The 24,523-nt window shown below is 38.0% G+C and overlaps 1 protein-coding gene across 1 annotated transcript in view; it reads left to right on the top strand.

Annotated features, from left to right (window-relative positions):
• HEATR4 (HEAT repeat containing 4) overlaps nt 1-24,523 on the top strand; it is a 390,162-nt gene that overhangs the window by 26,000 nt on the left and 339,639 nt on the right. The window contains exon 2 of the mRNA XM_044074085.1: nt 10,549-11,465. Within this exon, the coding sequence (XP_043930020.1) occupies nt 10,609-11,465 (857 nt within the window). The 5' untranslated portion in view covers nt 10,549-10,608. The remainder of the gene's footprint in view (nt 1-10,548; nt 11,466-24,523) is intronic.

The raw sequence follows: 24,523 nt of genomic DNA, 5'->3' as shown, positions 1-24,523 counted from the left end.
ATGCCTTGTAATAATCCTGTAACATTGCTGTTTAATGCTAATTTATAATGTAAATTGTATAATATGTTGGAGCTTTTCTCCCCGGGCCTCCACTGAAAAAGGGCTCTTCAGCTCAGTCAGACAATCCCAGTCAACAAATGTAAAATAAAATAAAAATAAATAAATAAATAAATAAACAAATAAATAAATAATTTATATTATATATATATTATTATATCTATAAAAAATTTCACTAAAGTATTCAATCTTTTCAGTTTATCTTATTAGTACCACAACTGCTTTCATTTCTAAAGTTAATTTATTTAAACAGAAAAAGTGATACAATGATGGCCTCATTTACTGTTCAAACTGTCTAACAAAATCTGAATATATGACTGAAAAATTTTGCCAAAATTTAAAATACATAAAGGGAATAGGTTTCACATTCAACACTGAGAAATTTTATAATTCATAAATTACAAGTTATTCTGCAATCAGTAAAAATTATCCTAAATTATCATTTTAAATACATTCTCAAATAATTATAGTGTGAATGAATCCTACTTTTCTATGCTTGTAGAAACTCGTTCTTATTGACTGTTATTGGAAATGCATGCTTGTGATCCAACTCATTTGCAAAGGTTGTTTATTTTAAAGACTCTTGTTAATACTATCTCTACACACTTTTGGAAATTTCTTTCCTGGAAATTCTTACATGGATATTTTGTAAGTCCAAAAAAATTAGCAACAATTACAAACTGATACTAAGCTTTACTGGAGCTGTAATATTGTATTAAAAGCAGACTGGGGGCATACTTTCTTTACTTGTGGTGCTGTTAAGAAAATTGGCTTCATTTCTAGAATTTTGTTTCAAGCCGTCTGGTCTGATAAATTTGTTTTGACTAAACAAATAATTGTATTTAATTTCCCCATTTGTAAGTGTCCAAATAGTTCTTAGAGACATTTTCTTTGTTTTTTTTTATTTGCTGCTAAGAAAGTTTTCATGAAACTGAAACTTAATATGAATTTCCGTCTTTTAAATAAATATATTTTTAATTTGCTATCCAATGTATATGATAAGGAAATCTCTGAACTAGTCAAGTTCAGATCACCAATGTTGAACTTCCAGATTGCTTTTTTCCATAGTAATTAATGTTGGTGTAGTTTCTAGGTGTGTGTCGGCAATGACTCATTCACAGACTTCCCTCTACTTCATGTTGATGCAGCTTTGGATTTGCTATATGTAAGTTTGGAGGTGGAAGGCGGCTTGCCCCCTACAAAATTGCTCACATTTAATTTTTTTCATCAGGTTGAACTCCTGACCATTATCTGTTGTGAGTTGGTTAATTTCAGAGTTGTAACTCAACAAGTCATAGTGGAAGGAAATCTCTACTATAAAAACATAGGTTAAAATTATATAAATGACTAGAAATAATGGCCAAAATTAGCTTAGCTCATTTACAAATGTAACAAAGATATGATTTACTTAATGTCTTATTGTGTGACACTGCTAAATTTTAATTGTGTGTACTGCAAATCATACTATTTTATTTTTTTATAGAATTAATATTTAGTATCTGCAACTTTGTTTCTCTTTACTCTTTTTCCTTCAATATATGTTTATTTCTTTTCTCTATAGTTCTGAGTATGTATTAATATATTTTATTTATACTTGTTCATATAATTGTGTGATTCATTTTAATTCATTGTTATTTCTGTTGTTGTTTCTGCTTTGCTATGTTTAAATTTTTAATAAATATTCAAATAAAACATAAATGAATGCACTTTTTTATCCAAGAAAATGGGCATAACTTATAATATAGTTTCACATCCTTTTAAAAAGTTACATTGTTTGATCTAGCAAGATGCCCTAAAAGTAATTAACTTATTGGGCTAGATTCCTTAAAGTCAACATAGCAAGAGAAAACATTCTTCACCATTCTGCTCTGAGTAAACTGGCAACTGATATCATCTTTCTCCAAGGATGACATCGACCCGGGGCAGTTTTCACCTAATTCAGTACCTTGTAATGCCAAGGTCTTGAAATGAATGGGGCCCACAACACCCAGAAAAAGTAATGAGATCCACTAACATTGCGTGTTAGTGAATCATATCATTACCAATTCTGAGCATAGTGCCAACACTGCCTGAGGACGTGGCATGGCCACACAATCTGCCCAGAGTTGTCAATGCAGCTGCTCCATGTGTATGTTAGACCCCATATTGTCAGCAGAGAGCCAACCTGCAATACCAGGTCTAATATACACATGAAGCTGCTTGGTCAAAAGGCCATCCAGAGCAGCAGCTCCACTTGTAGGGTGGAATAGTGAATGCAGACATGATGTCCATCATGACAATTTGCCTGCATTCATACCATCCAAGTAGGGGATCAGGCACACAGGGCCATTACCCCACCAGGGAAATATTTTTTTTTAATTGTAAAGCAACATAAGCCTTCCACAAAGGAGTTCTAGAGATGACTTACAGTAAACACAACTGCATATACATGCAGTCCCAGGCTCCCCAATCAAATTCAGTAATACATCTCCACCTGTATATGGAACTAAGTAATGTAGGCAATTTTGCTTCACACCAGGTATTATCTGCAGTACCTAGTTTCACATACAGGTAGGTGCTTTGATGACATATCTCATCCATTCACAACCATCTTTACACATCGGGTCAGGGTGTTACATCAACAATGATGATCATCTGGAGCCTGTTGGCTAGCCCTGCCACAGTTTGCTTGTTTATTTATTTAGTTGACATTTCTTTACTGGGGAAGTCCATCTGGGTCAAAAGAACCCATTTTTAGTGGAGGCACGGGGAGAAAAGCTCCAACGTAGCAGACAATTATATACATATGTATTACATTACTTTTGTTTTATACAAAATGTAGGTATTTAACAGTATATAGGTAGTTTAACATCATATGTAGAAATAATTATCTAAAAGTATTTTAACTTCATGTACAGAGCAATATAATCAAAACATGCAGGAGCAGACAAAATAAGTTCTTTTCTTCAGAGACTACAGGATAGATATCTTACATTCTTATGTCTCGAGGTGAAAAGTTATCCTTTACTTCATTCATGTGACTAGAAAATGGAGGTAAGTTGTTGAGTTCCCATTACATTATATGTCAGTCAGGGAGAAGAAATGTAGAAGATGAGTGAGCCAGAAGTGGATCAGCCAGGGAAGAAGAAGGTAAGGTTATCCAGGAGTTGAGCACAAGCATAGCCATGTATTATTTAGATGTTGTTTTAGGGAGGATTTGAAGGCTTCTAGGTTAGTAATTGTCCTTGTGGTTAGAGTGTTAGAGTTCCAGAGCTTAGCTACAGAGTGAGCATATTGACTTTGTCCTAGTACTTTTGAGGGAGTGTAAATGGCTAGGAGTTGTTTGTCTTCAGATCTTAGGGTTCTTCTGGGGGTGTAAGGCTTTACTATATGACTAAGAGCTGGGCATGCTAAGGGTTTGTAAATGATGTTGTGCAAGGTTAGGAGATGGACATAATGTTGGTAGTTAGGAAGTTCGAGCCATTGTAGGATATGTAGTTCTCTACAATGATGTGTGTTGGTATTTGAGTTAGTGGCAAATTTGGCCACTTTGTTATAACAACATTCTAACTTGGATCTGATAGTGGACTCTAGGTTTGTGAGAATTGTGGCACCATATAATAGGGAGGGTAGAAGGAAGGTTTTTGTGAGAGTGACTCTGGTTGAAGTGTTCAGGAAGTGTTTGTTCCTGTAAAGAGTGCATAGCTCTCATGGGTTTTCATAATGTTATGCTGGATGTGTAGATCAAATTTGAGCTGATTGTCAATAATGACGTCTAAGAGTTTAGTGTAGAGGGCTGTTTCAATAACAGTGTTGTCTATGGAGTCGATTTAAAAGCAGTCTTTGTCAAGGGGGTGATTTTTAGGCATAAAAAGAAGGAGTTTTTTTAGGGCTAAGGAAAAGTTGGGAGTTAGTAAGCCAGGACTCAATGGAGGTAAAAGCTTGTTGTGTGATAGAATGTAGTTGAGTAAGAGTGGGAGAGGTGGAGATGATAGTAGAGTCATCTATTGTACTAGCAGTCCTAGGGATGAGGAAATGTACAGGTTGTTTATAAAAATGTTAAATAGTAGGTTGCCAAGGATGGAACCCTGTGGTATTCTTGTGGGGGTGTGAAGGAAGGAAGAGATGGAGTTTAACCATTTTACTGCCTGTTTTCAATTGTTTAGGTAGCTTTGAAACCACTGTAAGTAGGGAGGTGTAAGTCCTGGGTTGGACAGCCTATCCAGGAGTAAGATGTGGTGAGACAGTATCAAAGGCTTTTGGTAGGTCAGGAAATAATGTCAATACAAAGTGACCTGCCTCTCTCTCCGTATTTACAGTGTTAGTGATGGATAGGAGGGCTGTGAAAGTGCTATGACCTGGACAGAAACCATGTTGAGTGTGGGAATGTAGGTTGTTATGCAATAAGTATTGCATAAGTTGTTGGTGAATGCATTTTTCTAATATTTTGGAGATGAGAGATAAAGTACCTATGGGTCAGAAGTTAGTTAGCTCGGTAGAGCTTCCCTCCTTGTGAATAGGTGTAATATGTGACATTTTCCAGATGTCGGTAACTTTAGATTCAGAGAAAGATCTGTTGGAATACTGATGGGGTGTGCAACAGTCTGCAGCTAATTTAAGGTACTCTGGTAGGAGATTATCAGCTGATTCAACATTCTTTTTATGATACTTATAGGGGTGGGTTGAACTGAGAAATTAGTTGGGTTATTAGAATGGAGAGTTGGGTTGTTGTCTGGGTGAGGATCAGGGAGTGAGGAAGAGGCAGTGTTGATAGTAGTCATGGAAAAAAGGGATTTGGAGCTAGTGTTGGGGGAATCTGAGATAAAGGAGGCAATAGAATAAAGTGAGCGTTAAAGTCATGAGTTATTTGTACAGGTGGGTCTTTAGGGGTAGGTCAGTGTTCTTTTTTGGTCTGGGAGTTAAGTAGGGATGAGATGGAGGACCAGAATATTTTAGGGTTTATTTTGCACCTATGTTGGATGTGGGTATAATATAATTGTTTGTCCTCATTGACTTGCTTCTTTACCTGATTGCGGAGTTGTCTGTATAGTAACAGATTTTCCTCATTTTTATTCTGTTTCCAGTGATCCCAGGCTGTATCCTGTTTTTTTCATGAGGTTTTTACATGCTTTAGATAACTAAGGAGCAGGATTGTTTTTGACTCTTTTTGTGTGCATTGGAGCAAGGGTATTAAGTAAACTTGGAAAAGTAGTGTTGAAATATTGAACTGCTGCATCAAGAGGGAGATACTTCAGGAATGACCAGTTGTTCTTCCATTACACACACACACACCTATGCACACTCTTACATATGGCCAATTTAATGAGTCCAGTTAATCTACTGCATTCCTTTGGAGTGCATGAGGAAATTGACGCACCAAGAGAAAATCCACATGAATAGGGAAGACATGCAGATTTTGCACAGAAGACATCCCAGCTAAGAATCAAACCAGAGAACCTCTTGCTGTGAAGTGACAACTCTACCTGCTGCACCACTGTGCTGCCCTTTGATGACATATTCCATTTACTTGAAAGGGATTTTTCAATTAGTCATCCTTGTACATTGACAAACTTCATCAAAGTGCAATGCCATGAACATTGATGAACCTCACCAATGTACAATGCTGATTCAGCTAGTATAGCAAGCCCAATTCTCCTTTATTAGTCCCTTCTGGAACTGGGCACAGGATTCCGTAAGTCCCGCTTAGATGAAGACTGAATGGAGATTAAATGCACAGAGTAACTGCTTGACATGACAAGTTATTCCACAACCAAGTTGTCTTGGAGTCTGACCTGTTGTCTTGGAAGTGCACAGTAATAAAGAATAGTTGCTCGTATTTAACAATTGCAGAAATATTTCTGCACTCAGTTTTTTCCAGATCTGCCTACTTATTTCCCATCAAAGCTCTTGTTTAGTTGGGTCTCCTTATACCACAGGGTAATTGCTATACATATCAGACAATGGAAACACATGTTATTACTGTGTAGATATTTGGCTTTAATATTAGTCTTTATTGTGTCAGTGTGCATATGTTTATGCATGTGTATAAGCAGACACACCCATATGTGCATGTGTGTGTGTGTGTGTGTGTGTGTGTGTGTGTGTGTGTGTGTGTGTGTTTATTTTTTTACACTGGTTTATGTGTAAGTGTGAAGGTTACTGTTTTCACATATATTCTTGAAGTTAAATGGTACAGAGTTTTAGCACACTAAGGTTATAGTGTAATATACATGTGTCTAGCACTGTTTACCAACCATTTGGTTAGATTCTGAGTTTACCTGAAAATAGCTGATCAGACATGGAATTTGAACTTGCTTTTTCAATAGACAGCAGATTAGTCTCCCTAGGACATTATCATTACACCACTTTTGCTTACACAATCGGCATTGCGGTCACTGCACTTTGGGAAAAAATGAATCACGGTGCAGTCACCACTGTGTGATTTCAGACTTGTGTTTGCATTATCATACAACTGAGTATGACATAACTACTGACTCCCCAGTGAAAACATAGTACAACTGACTCACAATAGAATACTGTTAATAATACAGGCACAGTAGAACTGACATTCCTTAGGCTCAAAAGTAGTGTGGCTTTTCACCAATAACCAAACAATCCAAACTAAAAAAAGCCGTAGGGTGGAATGCGATACTAATTCCAGTTCAACACACGAAAGTGACACCAACCACGTACTTGAACGCTTTTATTAAACAAAATCACATGCGTTTTCGTCCCTTACTCTAGGACTTCATCAGATAAAACCATTTAAAAACTCTCAGCTTTTATACTTTACTAACAATCAATTAACCTATAGGATATCATCTCATTATTTTAAATTAACCAATCGATTTCCTTTCTTATCTCATTAATATTAATTCCTAAAAAGGAATTTCGAAAAAGGAAACTCGTATATATACAATACTTTAAAATGAATTAACCAATTAAATATTCTTGTGAATAATTAAACATTGTGTTAAAAATCATTGGGAAAGTTCATTCATTCAAAATATAACCATAAAAATATATGTACTGAAGAGACTTCTGTGCAAAATTCTGCAAACATTAAAAACCTTAATACAATACTCCCTCTGGTGTCCAAAACCTGTATGACATGTTAATTCAACCTTTAGTTTACTTTTAACTTTTTATATATATGTTGTCCCTTATAACCATTATATAATTCTTGACCATCAATTTTATGTGTCTATTAAATATAACAATATGAATTAAATTATTTATTATATATTAAAAATAAATATATATATATAATAATATATATAAATACTTATAAATAAATATATAAATAAATAAAATTAATAAAATTTGTAAAATGTTTAAAATTAATGTTTACATGTAATATTATCATGTAAACACAAACAACCCAGTGAATGTAACTTAAACTTTGTTGGCTTTCACCTTTAGAATGGGTCCTATGGATAGATTCTCACGGTGCAGTCACCACTGTGTGATTTCAGACTTGTTTTTGCATTATCATACAACTGAGTATGACATAACTACTGACTCCCCAGTGAAAACATAGTACAACTGACTCACAATAGAATACTGTTAATAATACAGGCACAGTAGAACTGACATTCCTTAGGTTCAATAGTAAATAACATTTTAAAGTAAGCTATTACTTATGCTTGAGCCCAGGGACTAATAGCTGTACAGAAAATAACAAGGAAAACAAAAGGGGCAGTGAAGTGATCCCGTTGCTTTAGGAGAAGTTGTAGGGGTAAGGAAGTAACCTAGCTGCCAAAAATTCATTACAAAATATGTGGAAAATAAAATGAAAAGGCTGTCACTAAGTAGGGGAGCATTGGGGAAAACAATTATCTAGCTGCTGCCTCCCACTGGAAGCTCCTTCTTCACACTGTCCATTTTGCCCTCCCATAGACTCATTATAGCCAGACTGAAAGTCAGCATCAGCTTTCTAAATACAATGGAATACAAACCTATACTAGTCGAGATTTAAGGTACCTTTGACCTCAGGTTGTCTCATCTCATTGAACAATGTTACTCAGTGTTAATTTGGAATGTATGCAGTGCCCTATATCTTTCTAACTGTCTCTCTTACACCAGTGTCTTTATGCTTTTCCATCCTGTGGCAGTTATTCGGTACCAAGGAATGTACTGTTTAAGGTTGTTAATAGTCTCTCCATTTTGTTTTATGGATGCTTCTGAATCCTTGTATGAATGCCATCATGTGGACCATCATGTTAACCTCTTAGGTCTACATTCCTCCAACACTCTGTCTCCTTCTTTTGTGAAAGGACTTTAATTTGCCTCCTGTTGCTATTTAACATACCAGCTTAAGTAGCCATCAACCTTTACTTGTCCTAGTAAAGGTCAATCAAAAATAATTAATTGGTATATTTAATTGGCCTCTTCCTGTTTTAAGGCATCAGCCTAGAAATCATGGCTTCAGATATGTTTTTGGGGAAACTACTATCTGTGTTTCTCACTTTTAAAGTGAGAAGACTAAAATTAGATTATAGATCTGTGCAGACGACGAAAAATGTAAAATGAATGGTGATGGGGAATTGCTGCTTTTGATGCATTACTTGTTATGGGGTTCTACTGTTTAAGATACATATGTATAAATGTTATGTGCTCTTTAAGACTTTTCCAGAATTACGTGGTATATAAACAGTTAGTGCTTCCTTTATCTGGACACCTGCTTATGGATTTTTCATTTTCTAGTGTGTAAGCTGCCAGTACGTAGAACTACAACCCTACAAATAAAAGATACGTTTCTTCTGCTTAAGGGATCAGTGGTATCAAATTGTGTTTAAATACAACCTTGAAAACCTGTAATCAAGGGAGAAAACCAAAAGTCCAAATCTCAAGTCTGCTAGAAGTAAATTAGATCATATAGCCTAGTACCAGTGTGGTTCTCCAAGTGACATCAAGTATGTTCTCTAGTAAGTGTGTGTGTGTGTGTGTGTGTGTGTGTGTGTGTGTGTGTGTGTGTGTGTGTGTGTGTGTGTGTGTGTGTGTGTGTGTGTGAGAAACAGAATAGTAGCTAGGGTGGGGTGAAGTGGGTAGCAGCCCTGGTACAAGCTGTTAGGGGGCGCAATTAGCAATCGCCGATGGGGATTTATTACGGTTCTAAATGCCAGTACTGGAATTGCTGTGAAATGCTTAGTTGGTGATATTGTAACTGTAACAAACCACTTGCTATAAAATGCTGCAATAAACATTTGTAATTGCAGAAAGTGGCTTGTTAGAATTTAAAGACCTTTACTTATTTATTTATTTTGCTCCTCAGTGGAGAGTCGTGGGGCACAGATCAGGGAACGGAACAGACCTTGCTCCTCAAGTTAATATTGAGGAAGCTGGGTCAGAAGTGGCATTGGTTAAACCTTCATAACAACCAAACATTATTTAAATATAAATAACAAGAAGAAATGCTAACAAGGTTGTACTGAATATAACAGTCATGCTGACATTAAAGAATGATTGATTCAGCCAGTTAATGTACCTACATGTCTCCTAGTTTAATTTGATACTACGGATTGTATCTAGTGTTCTGTGATAGCCCATACACTCATCTGGTTTGCTTGGCATTATTTTCACATGACTTAAAAATTCATATTTGCTATCCTGATTCTTTCTACCTTTGCTGCTTCCATCAGTATCCTGTGAAGGTTCTGCATTACCATGAATTTTCTGAAGGGTATGAAGTCTGAAATTCAAATATATGTCATTATTTTCAGACTTCAGTCTTAATGACAGTCTTAATGGTATAAATGGATTAAGGATTTTAAATGGAACATCTGATGAAGTCCATTGAAGCAGGATGAAAACGCATGGTGTGATACAAAGCGTTAATGTGTTTTACGTGTTTTTGCAGTGGAATAGTAATAAATTTGTATTTGGCCTGAGTAAGTTCGTGGTTTCTCTCTGAGCTTCAGCACTCCTGTTTTTTTGTGGTTTTTGTGGTTTGGAGAGCATCCGTTTTTTGGTTGTTAATGATTTGTTAATGATTTCCCAAAAAAAACAATTTTATGAAAAATGGACCAAAAATATAGGGCAAAAATTTGGACATTCTGCAAAAATCTGTACAGTTGAGAGGTATGTGTAGCCCTGGTGTTCATTCCAGAGTGAACGAGTGGGGAATGAACCTTTTCTTTTTCTTCTTCTTTTTTTAATTGTTTTGGCTCCTCAAATTCTAACTAAGTGTACAGATCAAGAAATGGAACTTTCTCCTGAAGTTGGAATTAAGGAGCTCCAGATCAGGGAATGGACATCTTTTTAGTTCCATGGCTCTGTTGTGTTATTTTGCTAATGCTGTGGAAGGGTCTTGCCGACTCTGCCAAGTAGTAAAAACAGCAGCTTAGTATCCTGATATGGGATCAGTTAAAACTGTGAGTCTTGGTAAAGATAGCATGATTTGTATTGTAAGTGTGTAAATAAGCATAAGCAATTACAGTACTAAAGCGGTGTGTATTATTTAATACTCAAGATAATAACATATAACTCATTACATTATCTTGTTTGTTTTAGATGAACAGCAAGCTGCTTTTTACTGTTGTGGTGTTCTTTATTATTATTAGGATTCCTTGAATGATAAGCATGCATAAGTCTGAGTACTACAATGAAAATACCACATTTCCTATTGAGGCGACAGCAAAAGTCTTTGAGAAGACAAATTCTTTAGCCTCCATAGAGACCCTGAAGCTGCCCTTACAACAGCCGGTCTACAGCTTACTCTTGCCACGCTGTAAATGTCTCCAGAAAGAGTACATCAAGAGCATTGCTACTGGAGTGGTTTTCTCAAAAGATGTGCTTCAGGATAGAGGACTTCCTAGCCTTACCTATAGGGATTATGATGCAAGGAGACTGTATGATGCCTCAGATATTGTTACAATGACGAAAAAACACAGGGGCTATCCAGAGGGGGGAGTACACTCCTCAACCAAACTGTCTTGCCAGCTGACATCAGTGGCTCATAAATCATGGAAACTGAAAAGCACTGATGGTTTTATGCCAAAGTCTGACAAGGAATTTCAGAAAATAAATATTGATAATGCCTGTTTGGACCCAACCATGGCATTGCTTCATACTTCGGCCACTTCAATTGATGCTTCTGATTTGGAAACTTTTGTAACAAAGCCTTTCAAAGTGCCAAGTAGTCAGCTGAAAGTGGACAATAACATATTGCCTGCTGACCACATGATTCTGCAAAACCTGTCCTCTAAGTTTGATGAGATATTGATGAAAGACTTGAGCATGGAAAATGCACAGTGGCTTGTAAGTCAGCACACACTAAAACATGAAGCAGATCATGGCTTGGATTCTAGAAAAGAGTGTAAGACAGAGGACAATATTAGGAGAGCCAAGGTTCATAAGTCACTTTCCGGAGAAACTCATGATGATATACAGCAGGAGAAGACAGAGACCCTACTTCCAGTCTATTACAGGTAATGTGGTTAAATACTAATTGCATTTGTAACATAAAAGTTTTACATGTATAGTGTGACATTAATAGTGAACTTTGGTCCTACACATTCTTTCTAACAATATTTGTATTAGATTAAGCTGTTTTATTGTTCACTATGGGACATATTGCTCTGTTGAAGTGTGGGTTTCAAAACCTTCAGATTCAATGGCAAAAGTGCTTCAGAACATGCAATTTAAACTGCTGCGCATTTCACCGTGGTCTGTTACCATGTGTAAGTCTCTTTAAATAAGAATGTAGAGATCTTAAAGCCTGATTCTAAATTGTATCAGTTTTGGAGCTGATTATATTAAGTGGCTGGTCTAGGGGCACAGCCACCTGCATGTGGCATTAGTGGGAACTTGCCCTCTACAGGTTTTTTTTCTTACAATGAAACCGGTCTTTCTTTCAGTAAGGCAGTTTTTGATTTTCATTATATACACTGCTGCTGATTTTGGCAGTGTGAATGTGGTAAAGTCATGTTCTGAGACATTACTTTTATTCTTTTTATTTCTACAGTTATACTGTTGCTACTCTGTTTGGATGGCTTGGTGTTGGCTGCTGTACTTTTCAACTTGTACTGTCAAGACAATATTATTATTATTATTATTATTATTATTATTATTATTATTATTATTATTATTTTACCACAAAGCTATAGTGAGCAAGGAATAAGGCAGAGCTTCTGCCTCCCTTCAGAGAACAAATACCTCTATACTTCTTTTAATGTTTATATTGTTTCTGCTGTCGGAAACCTTTAAGCAAACAAGCAGTGTGCTTACAAATGTTCCATGTCAGTATGAAGCAAATGACAAATCACTTACCATTTGATGTTAAACGTGTGGCAGGTTATAAATCAAATATATTGCATTGCATTAGTATAGTAACACAACATGAAACATAAATGCACTCAAGAAAATCACAAACTCTAAATCTGAAAACATTTAAGTAATTAAATGCCTTGTTATTTTTATCACATATTTCTAAAATTTTGAACAGATATCCACCCAAATCAAAGCCCATCATAATCATTGTAAGTTAGTCTTTCAAGAGTAGCATGATTGCCAGAGACAGGTTATAAGGATAGTAAGAAAGAACAAGAGTAAATTACATTAATAGGGAAATATTTTACATATTATACATAAACCCCATACTCTACAAATAAACAATAAGGTTATTTTTACCTTCACAACCACTACAAAATGCTAAAGAAATAAAATAAAAGCGATTGGCCTAGATGACTTCTAAAGTTTAAACACTAAACCTGCATTAATATGCCTAAATTAGTATGCCTTAAAATGTTTTTCCAAATATTAATTATGTGCTATAAATAGGTTCATAGGTAAGTACTAGACTTGCTGCCCTTGTGACCCATTTTAGCCTACCTAATTTCCTTTCGGTGCTTTAATTAACTAATTTTGTTTGCTGTTTAGACTGTCCTTTTGCATACCATGTTCAGTAATTATATATTAACCTAGTATGAATAACTAGGACCATACCATAGATAATTTGAGGAGACTCATGAGTGGAATAAAGCTTTTAGGAGCTGCCTCTGTCCATTAGTAGTACCAAGGGTAGTCCTGGGGCAAATTTTCTATTAGCTAGACATCCTTTTTCATGATCCTGGGCAACCAAGTTGTGCTTGAATATGGACAGGGATGATCTTTGTTTTAACTGAATGGGAAATCTGTTTCAGAGCAGAGATGTCCTCTGAGAGATGTATCTGTCCCTCCAAACCATTCTATTAATGTTGCAGAAGAAGTTTAGAATCCTAGGCCAAGAATTTCAGATGCTGTTTGACTTACTGATTTGCAGTAAATCCATTAGTATTGGGTCAGAGGATGCCTTGTATGCCACACACAGGTCATCTCTTAACATGTCTGTAGGATACCAAGTACAATTACAGGACTTTGAGTCAGTCCATGTAGTATATACTGTGCAGGCCTTATATCCTTTTAGAAAGGTATGTCTGAGGATGGTCCAGTAGTTCATATATCTGGACAGATACATGCCAAAGTGTGCCTTATACTCAGTGATTGACCTAAAGAGAACTGAGTAAAGGAAGGACAATGACATTCATAGAGCTAGACACAGTCACTTTGTTTATAGGCTGACATTTAACAAAAAAGCTGTTATACATAAAAGGTCGGAATAATAATCCCTCATGAATAGGATTCTTTCTATAATGTCTTTAAACATTAATAGTCTCACAGATAAATACAAAAAAGAAGGATTAGTGAACTATATTAAAAATGCAGAGTGCAAATAGCTATGCTACAGGAGACAAACTTGGAAAAAACTAAACATGTGAATTCGATAAAGCAAGGTTTTCAGAATGTCTATTCATCTGAACACCTGGAGCAAAGGAAGAGAGGAGTACTTATATTAATAGCAAGAGGAGCTCCAATAGTAATAGAAGAGGGGAAAAAAGGACAATAATGGTAGATTTGTAGTACTAAGGGGCTACTGGCAAGGGAGGAGGAGGATTACGCTGGTATGCATTTATAGTCCACTGAAAACTGATATAATGGAGCTAAAGAAAATTCTGGGAAAATAATCAGCTTTCCTCGAGGAATATTACTTATAGGTGGGGACTAGAATTTGATTTGTAACAGTAAAGATGTGTCTGGGAGGACAGAATGAGAAATACAACAAAGTAGAGTAGATTTTAAAAGAAATGTATGAAAATATTTGGCATGGAAGGTGTGAATTCAGTACTAGCAATTTGGAGTGAATTTACATATTATTCCCCAAGATACAAAAACTGGGCTAGGCTAGACAGAATTTACATTACACAAGAACATGTGCATTTAATTGAAGGTCTTGATATACAGCCAATAACTATTTCAGATCATGCATCAATATTAACTAAAATAAAAACACAAAGTAATGAAATAAAAATGAGACACTGGTGCTTTCCCACCTATATGTTGAAAAGAGAGGAATTTAAGGAATGAGTAGTGGAAATTACTCAGGGAGATATTTCAAAAGATAGACACTTCTTCTGAAATGCTAGGGAGTGGGATGAAAATAAAGTAGAATTTAAAAATAAGGTGAAATAAAAGAAAGGGAGATATGATTAAGAAGTAACAAGAATTATTTAGAGTGACTGACAACTATTAAAGTATTGCAAAATAGGGGGAATCTCACAGAACAAGAAGAGGAGCAATTACAGAATGCTAAACAGAAAATAAGGGCTTACCTCAGTAATATGCATGAGTTTAGAAAGATTGCAATTAAGCAACTGTTTTTTCATAATAACTCTAGAGCACAAAAACTTTTAGCACAGCAACTCAGATAACAGAAAGTAGAAAGGGCTCTCACCAAGCTTAGTTTGCCCATAACAAAGAAGATTACAAGGGATCCTGTACAGGTATTAGAAATATTTCAGAAATTCTATGAAAGTCTGTATAAAGGAGAGAAATATGGAAATCAAGAAATGATACAAATGGAAATGTTTATGGAAGAATTAAACATGCCAAGGCTAGAGGGAGAGGAGGCTCAATTACTAAAAGGATAGGAAGAGATGAGATAAAAATAGTGATGTATAACCAATCTACAGCAAAAACTCCCCAGGAATAGATAGTATTCTTATGGAAGTTTGGAAGCTAGGAGGGAAAAACTGATAAGGTTTTGTTTAGCAGTACATTAAGAGGAGGAGAAGTACCAACATCTTGGAAGAAAGCAGTGTTAGCTGTAATACCTAAAGAGGGTAAAGATCCATCAGAACAGCTTCATACAGGCCCATTTCAATACTAAATCATGACTATAAAGTGTTTATTGCTATAATGGCTAAAAGAATGGCAAAGATGATGCCAAAAATGATAGTTATGGATCAATGTGGTTTTGTGGAAGGGAGGCAAACATTTGACAACATAAACAGAACAGTGATGATCCAGAGAGAACATGAATGTAAGAAAATACCACTGTTGTTAGTGGGTTTTGATGCAGAAAAAGCATTCGACAGACTAAACTGTGATTTTATGAGCAGGCAATGGATGCATTTGCATTCCCTAATAAAATTATAAGGTTCATAAGTTGGGACTAGGCTATTGGCTATTGGCCCATACAAGCCTGGCCATAACAATTCCCTGGCAATTTCTTCCCACAATATTTACTTCTCTGGACCCCTGTCTAGCAGGGCGATTGACGTGATCCCTGGAGTGAATTTCCTGTCTCCCAACCAGTCATCAAGGTTCCTTTTGAAGAGAGCCAAAGAGGCGCTCTGCTTGACATGTATGGGCAGTCTATTCCAGAGTTTGGGGTGTCTCTGGGTCTGGAACCTATCCCTCCAGCATATTTTGTTCATTGTGATGACAAGGTTTAGATCCCTGGAGTGCGTGGCTCTGAGGGATTGGGATTTCTTTAAGTGTAGCATGTCCAACAGCTCTGGGTTTAACATGGCCTTGTATGCTAAGCAAAGATCACCTCTGAGTAGACTATATGTGACAGAGTATAGCTGGAGTTTTTTTAGATGGTCAGCATAGGGCATCTGCTTTAGGCCTGTGATTCTTTTAGTGAGGTATTTCTGCGGCCTTTCCAGTTGTTGCAGATGTCTTGAGAGGTACATACCAAACAGGGCGTTGTATTCTATAATGGTTCTAATGAGGGATGAGTACAGTGGGACAGTGACCTCCTTTTTTCTGGATGAAAAGCCCTTAGTGATGAGGTGTGCCACATAGAAGGATTTCCTGACTGTTGTGGCGATGTGGTTATCGAAGGTGAGACCACTGTCCACCTGTGTCCCTAAGTCTCTTATCACACTTTTGGTGTTTAGTGTACTGCCACCTATGTGGTAATTCACAGGTACATGTTTTCCCCCAAAGGGGATAACTATACATTTCTTGGCACTGAGCATGAGCCCATGGCTGTGGCACCAAGCATCTGTTTCTGTAAGGCCCTTTTGTAGAATATCCACATCATTTGAGGATTCAGTAATGGCTCCCAGTTTGCAGTCATCTGCGAACTTTGTTATCCAGAGTCCCTTAGTGTTGGCCTGTACTTCAGAGAAGTAGATGCCAAACTAGAGCGGTCCCAGGACTGAACCCCGAGGTACTCCAGTTGTCACTTGTCTGTAGCTGGATTTGGAGTCGGCTACCTTTACAGTGTGGGTTCTGTCAGTAAGCCAGTTGGCAACCCATTGAGTGATGTAGAGATTAATGTCCAGCTTAGTAAGTTTATCTATGATTCCAGAGTGGGGGATGGTGTCAAAGGCCTTAGCGAGGTCCAGATAGGCTGTGTGGACCACCTTACCCTTGTCCACAGCTCTGGAGACTGATTCAAAGAGGTCAATCAGGTTCAGGAGACAAGATCGGCCCTTCCTGGACCCAAACTGGGTGGGGTCCAGTGTTTGAAGGTTGCCAATGTCTTTGTCTATAAGTTCCATGATAATACATTCCATGGCCTTGCAGATCAAGCTCATCAGACTAATGGGGCAGTAGTTCCCAGGATCCAAGGTGGATCCCCCCTTGTGGAGTGGGATAACTGTAGCTGTGCGCCACTCAGTGGGCACGAAGCCTGAGGTGAGGCTATGATTAAACATGACACTTAGGTGAGGTGCCAGTTCATTTTGTAGTTCATGTAGTATACAGCCCGGGATGTCATCTGGTCCCATCAATGCTGTATTCTTAGCTTTGGAGAATGCATTTTTTACCTGTGTGGCCATTATTACTGGAATTTGGCAATCTTTTGGTATTGAGATGGGGCCTTTAGGGGGTAAGAGGGGGGTGAAGTTGGCACTGAATTTATCTGCCAGGATATTGGCAATATCCTTGGGATCAGTATATTTGATGCCATTCTGTTGTAGCTCAGAGCAGATCTGAGCATTGGCATTTAGATTCTTGACATAGCTATAGAATGCCTTGTGGTTGTCTTTGGAATCTTTGGCAATTTTATTTTCGTAACTAGCTTTGGAGGATTTTATGAGGGATCTCAGCTTCTTACTGAGGCTGGTAAGGGAGTTTTTTGCATCCTGGGATGTTCCTCTTTTCTGCAACAGTTTCTTCCTTTTGTTGTAAAGTTTGTTTATGGCAGGGGACCACCAGATTGGCTTCCTTTTTTTGGACAGTGTCTTGGTTCTATTTGGGATGGCACAATTCATGCACGAGTGGATGTGCTGGTACAGTGCCTTAGTGTAGGATTCAGCAGTCGAACTTTCAGTTCCCGTCTGCATGGGAGTCATGACGTTTGTCATTTCTGACTTGAGTAGCATGAAGTTGGCTTTGTAGAAGTTTTTTACAGTGGTTTCCTTACTGGGGGTGGGGGAGGGATGTGGATGTCAAGGGTGATTAACTTATGGTCAGACCTGACCAACGAGGGGTGACCATAGGTGAGGAGCATTGATTTCCCATGTTGGTAATGACCAGGTCTAGGATATTGGAGCCCCTGGTGGGACTACGGATTAGTTGATCCAGAGCATTGGAATTTATGAATTCCAAGAAACATTGGGCAAAGGTGTTGGTACACGAGTACTTTTCCCAGTTAATGGCAGGGAGTTGAAATCACCCAGTATTAGGATGTTTGCTTGTATCTTAATATTTTCCAGTGTGTTTAGAAAGGTGTAGTGAGAATTGTGGGGCATGGTGGGGGATCTGTAGCAAGCTACAATTTGGATTGCAGTCTTACCTAGTGTTAGTTGTACTTGGAGAATTTCAGACGCATTGTGTTGGGCAACTACCCTGGTGGTGTGAGTATCCTTGGTGAATATGGACACTCCTCCACCTTTAATGTTTTGGTCCTGGTTTGGTGGCCAAAAAGTGTGGTAAGAGTTGTAGCCTGGTATTGCAGGGGTGCTCTCTGGAGCCTTAAACCAGGTCTCAGTTACTGCACAGATAATGATGTTCTCCATTTTTAGGAGTGCCTCGAGGGAGTGCATTTTGAGGTTTAGACTTGTAGCATTGAATAGCATTACCTTTAGATTTTGCATGCTTGTACCTGTTACGGTGGTTATTTTGTCCTTTGAACTTTGCCTAAAAAAGGCACTATAGGGGTGGCAAGAGCCTTAGCCAGTAACCTGAATCCCAGGGGCGGCAGGTGCAGACCATCTCTGGCAAAGCATCGTGATCTGTCGATCATGTCGTCCCAGGCAGATAGATATTGGATCCCCTTTGAATGACACCAGAAGCTTAGCCAGTTGTTGAAATCAATCATTTTGTCCTTATACTGTGGTATCATTCTGGGCGAAGGAAGGATGCTACTCAGGGCTAGGGTCATACCTGCCTGGGCCACATGATCCAAGAGCTCTTCCATGTCTCTTTTCATGTAATCCAGGGAGGTATGTCTCAAGTCATTCACTCCAACATGGACAATGACTGAGTCATATTTGTACTTGTTGTGGAGTGACTTGAGTGCATGCATTAAGTGGCAGATTCTGGCACCCGACAGGCAGCTGACTGTAATTTTCTCCATGTTCAGGTTGATTAGAAGGATATATGAAGGATCGAAGGTGAAAATTAAAGTGGATGGGGTCCTCTCTGATAATCTCTACTTGAGTAGAGGAATGAGGCAGGGGTGTCCTCTCTCCCCCCTTTGTTATTTGCATTATATTTAGAACTTTTGTCAAAGAACATAAGGGACTCAAAAATTCAAGGATATAATTGGTATGGTAGTTAAGAAAAGCTGGCTCAGTTTGCAGAGGACATTATTTTATACCTGACAAAACCAGAAAGGGACATTACAGTGCTATGGAACATATTAAGGCAGTTTCAAACATTTTCAGGATACAAAATTAATGAAGCTAAAAGAAAAAAACAACACTGGTAAATTATGTACCCACATACAGATTGGTTCAGCAATATCCGTATTTATGGGGACATGGTAAAATGAAGTATTTAGGAGTATGGATTAAAAATGATACCAGTGTGGCAGCTAAGGATGTGTGGGAAGAGACTAAACAAAAGATAATACAAAAATTGAGAAAATGGAAGCTCTGTTATATGGATATCGATAGTAAGATACAAGCAGTTAACATGTTTTTAGTCCCCTTAGTCTTATACACTGGTCGGGCATATTTTTATTAACCAGAGGAGAAGTTGTGGATAGCAATTAATAAAGAACTGAAGGATTTTTATCTGGGAGGGAAGATGACAAGAGTCAAGTGGGATAAGCTTATTCTTCCAATAGAACAGGGTTGATTGGGATTACCCAAGTTGAAGGGGTATTTCAGAGCAACACAGTTAAGGCTCCTATACAAAGCACAAGCAGAAAACTATAATTCAAAGTGGAAAGAGATAATGATGATGAAACTGGGGGAAGCTCAAGTAACAGGGAGAGACTGGAATTTTGAATCCAGACCTTTAAGGAGAACAACAATAATCATACAGAATATTATATTCATAAAGTAGCAGAAGGTATTCTAAGAACTAAGCCAACATGGGAATGGGGAAAGAGATTCTGCCGATAGGGGTGACTGCAATTAGGGATACAGACAGTAGGCAAGAAGAGGTGAGAATATATTGCAAAAAACTGGCAAAGGAACCAAGCTATTGGGAGAAAATAACTAGGGAAAGGTAATAGAATGGGAAGGCACCAAGAACTTATTTGGACTGCAGGCTAGTGATTGCCTTCCATATCAAGGTCTGATATCAGAGTATAGGCAAAGAGAAAGAAATGGTGGGGGTTATATGAAAGACCAGTACTGATGGAGTTTTTAATAGAATCTTGAACAGAAGTTGCTATTAAAAAAGGAGTAATTAGCAGAGCATGTAAAATATTGCATAACTATAAGAAATAATCAGAGGAGGTTAGGAAGGATTGTGAATAGAGATTAGATAAACAATTTACAGAGAAACAATTGGGATACATGTATGTCTCCCAAATATGCAACAAGATCTAGAAAATTTAGGATCTTTGCCAGGAAGTGTTTACATAGGTATTTTTATACCTCAAGCAGACTTCAATAATTTTTCCTTAGGTAGAGAGCAAATGTTGGAGGTGTGATGGGGAAGATAGAGATAAATGGGAACATATTCATATTTTATGGGATTCTGGGTGTGTAATGAGTTGGCAGACTTTAAAGATTCCCAACAGACTGCTCTGTCAGAGATGCTGGGTGAACAAATTGAAGTAACTAGGAAATTATTTTTTTGAGCTATGATACAGAATCGGAATTGTCTTGGCATAGTAAGGCCTTGCTGAGTCTAATTATGATGGCTGCCAAAAAAGCAATTACTAGAAAATTGAAATCAAAGTCTGCAAGTAGTGAAAACTAACAAAGATAAAACAACTGGAGCTGGGGTCATTGGAAATGGGTAGGAGAAAATTACATAGGAAAGCAAGGGAAATGTGGGATCAATGCATGCAGAGGAGGAACGAGGTTTAAAAGAAGGCAGGATTTGAATGAGCTATGTAATGGTTGACTAACAATTACTGGACATGTTAAAAGTGATGTATAATGTTTGTAGCAATAGTTGTGTTGGCATGGTTTGGAATGTATAATGTTTGCAACTGAGATTGTTTTGGTTTGGTTTATTTGCATATGCATTCACTGTTTGTAGAACTGCCATATGGTTTTAAATGCACTTATAACTGTTCTGTTGTCCTTACATATGCCAGTTATTACTGACAGTGCCATTCGCTTTGTCAGTTATACTGGCCTTGGGTGTGCCACATTAATTAGACTGGATTCCCTCCTTTATAGTGCTGCAGCACTTCATTATTCATTGCCTCATAGGTCTGTGATTACCACTGCAGAGGTGCTCATCAGACTGGCATTGCATAATGTACTTATATCCATGTCATTGTCTTTCTCTGTCCCAGTTATTCCTGGCACAACAAGGACATATAATTTCTAATAAAGCTGTGCACCACTGCACTTAGGCTTATTTTCCATTGTCCGTTGGACTAATACATCAGTAATTATTTGAGCACTGCTAGTCATGTTGTCATTGTTAGGCATACTATATGTAGTACTATGCCATCCTGTGCCATTCATTCCTGCATTTGGCACATTGTGTATGACGGTTCCACATGCACTTGTTTTCCACAGGGCTGTACATTTCATTTGTACAGTTTGATTACTGTTTTCTTGCTTCATTGTCCATTGAATTCACACTGGTTACCATTCCATCACCTGTGCCAGTGTCCTACACAACTTTGACAGAGGCACAACTTGTCATATCCCTCGGTATTATTCCCCTGTCTTATTATAGGAGCTCTTCAGGCATTTATGTCTCCACTGCTCTGTTTACTGATTTTGTTTATTCCTCCAAAGACATTTGTAAGGAAGTTTACTTGACCATACTGATGATTGCTGTTTTTGTGCTGTTCTCTTTATTTCTGTAATCTTCTCTTAATTATGTTTCTTTGTTATTTTGTTTCTCTCCATTTATGTTCATTTTGTCTGTAGTCTCAGCTATAGATGATGATCTGGCCTCCATACAACCTACTGGGTCACCAGCAGTCCCTGGGAAAGCCTCTCTGCATGGTAACAAAGACTCGTTGGTGGCTTCTGGTGCTGCTTCTCCAGTAGGGGTGGAGGCTCCTTTTCAGAGTGTAGCAGAAATGATCCTTTTATGTCACTTGGTAGGATGTGCTGCAGCTGGTGAGAACTGAGGTGGACTAGTGGCTTGAGATCTGGATTAACACCCTGGAGTGCATCCTTTTGCAACAGGCAGAGTATCAGACCCACCCAGCCTCAACCATTGGCCACCACAGGAACAGCCAGCCCATGATGTCTGACATAAATATGACTGATTTATAGGCAGTTCTCTGATGAGATGGCTTGGTTGTATTCCTCACCACACTCCATCTCCCTTCCTTGTGTGTCTTATTCCCCCCATTACCAGTTGTCCACCTTTTGTCTGTCTGAGCTTCTTCACTGTGACCCCCTGCCCTTTTGTATTAGTACTTCCCTATCAGTCTTTGTGTTATATGATTGTGTGTCTGCCCTTGTTGCCATTCCAATACTTTCCTTCCCTCCTACATACATAAATACCCTCCTCCCCTTCCCTGTACCTTTTTTCTCAAAAAAGGCACTGTTTCAAAAAAAAATAAAAAATTACTCTCCTTCCCTCACCCATGCAACGTTTCCCATTCCAATGTTCTTTTGTATATCCCCCTGCTTGTTTTTCCCCATTTCAGACTGTTCTATTATAACATTCCATTCCCATTTATAAAATAAACGTAGATGTCACTTTGCTGTGTGTGGGCTGTCAGCTGTGCCCTATTTGTATACATGGCAGTCATGACAATAGCCCTAGGTCAAGTGACCTAACAAAGCAATCTACACACTTGCACAGTGACTCCCATTTTCATGAATGCAGGGGTTGATTATGCAGCATTGTCCTCTGGCAGGTCCTCGTTATACCATTATTTATGAATACCTAATCCCCATGGGGTCATGTCACACAATTCAAGTTGGGTTATTTACTGAAGAATCCTTGCATTATTATCCTTTATGAATATCCCACCTGTACCTGGAAGATATGCTGTTATAGTCAGTATAATTACACACAACTTTAGTTTAGGTGTAGGTCTGATTAATATATTATTTATTTAAGGAGATAAGTTTTTGGATACTTTTTGTGTTGGGGTTTGGTGGGTTTAGGAATTACAAAAGGACAAACTGTTGACAAATCGCAAAGTTCTTCAGAAATCACTCAGAAGTCACCAAAAGACATTAAAATTTAATAAGAAGCTTTCGGGCTATCCACCGTGCTGATGAAGGGTGGATAGCCCGAAAGCTTCTTATTAAATTTTAATGTCTTTTGGTGACTTCTGAGTGATTTCTGAAGGGTTTAGGAATTAGACAGTGTGGGAAGCTAACTTCTGGGAGAACTTTCTGTTCATATTTTGCAGTATCATATATCAGGATTTGTAGCCATGTTTTGGATCTTGGGGCACCAGGTAGGTGATAATGGTGGAGTCAGGGAATTGCATGTCTAGCTTAAGTCAAGATCACAGCTTCTAGAGAGCTCTGAAGGATGTGATGATGATCTGGAGTCTTTATTTATTTATTTTTTGAGTCCACTTGCATCATCCTATAGTACCCTACCCCAGAGATCCATGTACATTTCCGAGCCTACCTGCTACCTCCTAACCCTCCAGACTTCCTCTATATGGCTAGAGCTTTATCCTGCCAAGGATATAACAGCTGGCCAGCTTCCAAAGCTTCAGGGCATCTTCCATGAATCCAAACTGTCAAGCAGCTCAAGCTGAGCTGTCTAAAAGACAAGTTTGGGTGCCAAGCCATTCAGAACTTTACTGCTGTCAAAGAGTATGCTTCTCTTAGGCTTTCAAGGATTGAAGTTGGCTTGCACTGTTCCTTTGCTGGGTAGATAAGTTCCCTTTGGAGAAAAATCTTCCATTTAATAATTCTGTTTATTATTGGTACTTTCCTCTTCAAGAAAGTTATTTTTAAGCTAGTAGTTTTAAATGGGAGCGCTTTTTTTTCTTGTCCGTTTAAAAGTTTCTAAAATAACTGAAAACTGTTTTTGTGGTGAAATTGTGTTTATTTTACATTGTGGACCTGGAAAGTGTTTTAAGTGTTTTTGTCCTTGACAAAAGTGACTTTTTAAAGACTTTTATAGCATTTGCTGCTTGTTTTCCCTGGAAAAGAGTCACCATTTTCAGCTTGACCATAGAACAATCTGTTGGTCCCACAGTTGATCCTTTTTCTAGCCACAAAAGAAAAAAGTTAAGCAAACAGCATTTGCCATCACAGCAGGTTAGCAATTTTCCTCAGGTGAGTAACTCTGCTATGGCCATTAGTTGTACCTCAGTCCACTCATCTTTTGCCCTGGATCCCTCCTGTGTAGGACCTATAGCCACTTAGACTGGGGTTAGCCACATCCTCTGCCAAGGGAGAGCCACTCTTGTCAGTCCTGGGATAGGGAACGGGAAAGGTTTCCCTGTTTTGCTAGAATATTATGCCCATCCCTGGGGAGATTGCTGTTGCCATTAACAGCACTGCTGGGCCCATTTTTCCTGTCAAAAAGGAACAGAAAGTTAAACATGTATCTACTCCTCCTCCTCAGATTTTCTTAGACAGGTGTAGTTTACTGGGTCTGGCTCAGGGTTTAATTCAGGCTATTGATCCTTTCG

The sequence above is a fragment of the Protopterus annectens genome, chromosome 6.part0 (genome assembly GCF_019279795.1).
Source record: "Protopterus annectens isolate FY-2018-M chromosome 6.part0, PAN1.0, whole genome shotgun sequence".
In the NCBI taxonomy this organism is placed as follows: Eukaryota; Metazoa; Chordata; order Ceratodontiformes; family Protopteridae; genus Protopterus; species Protopterus annectens.
This window is presented reverse-complemented; position numbering and strand designations above follow the sequence as displayed.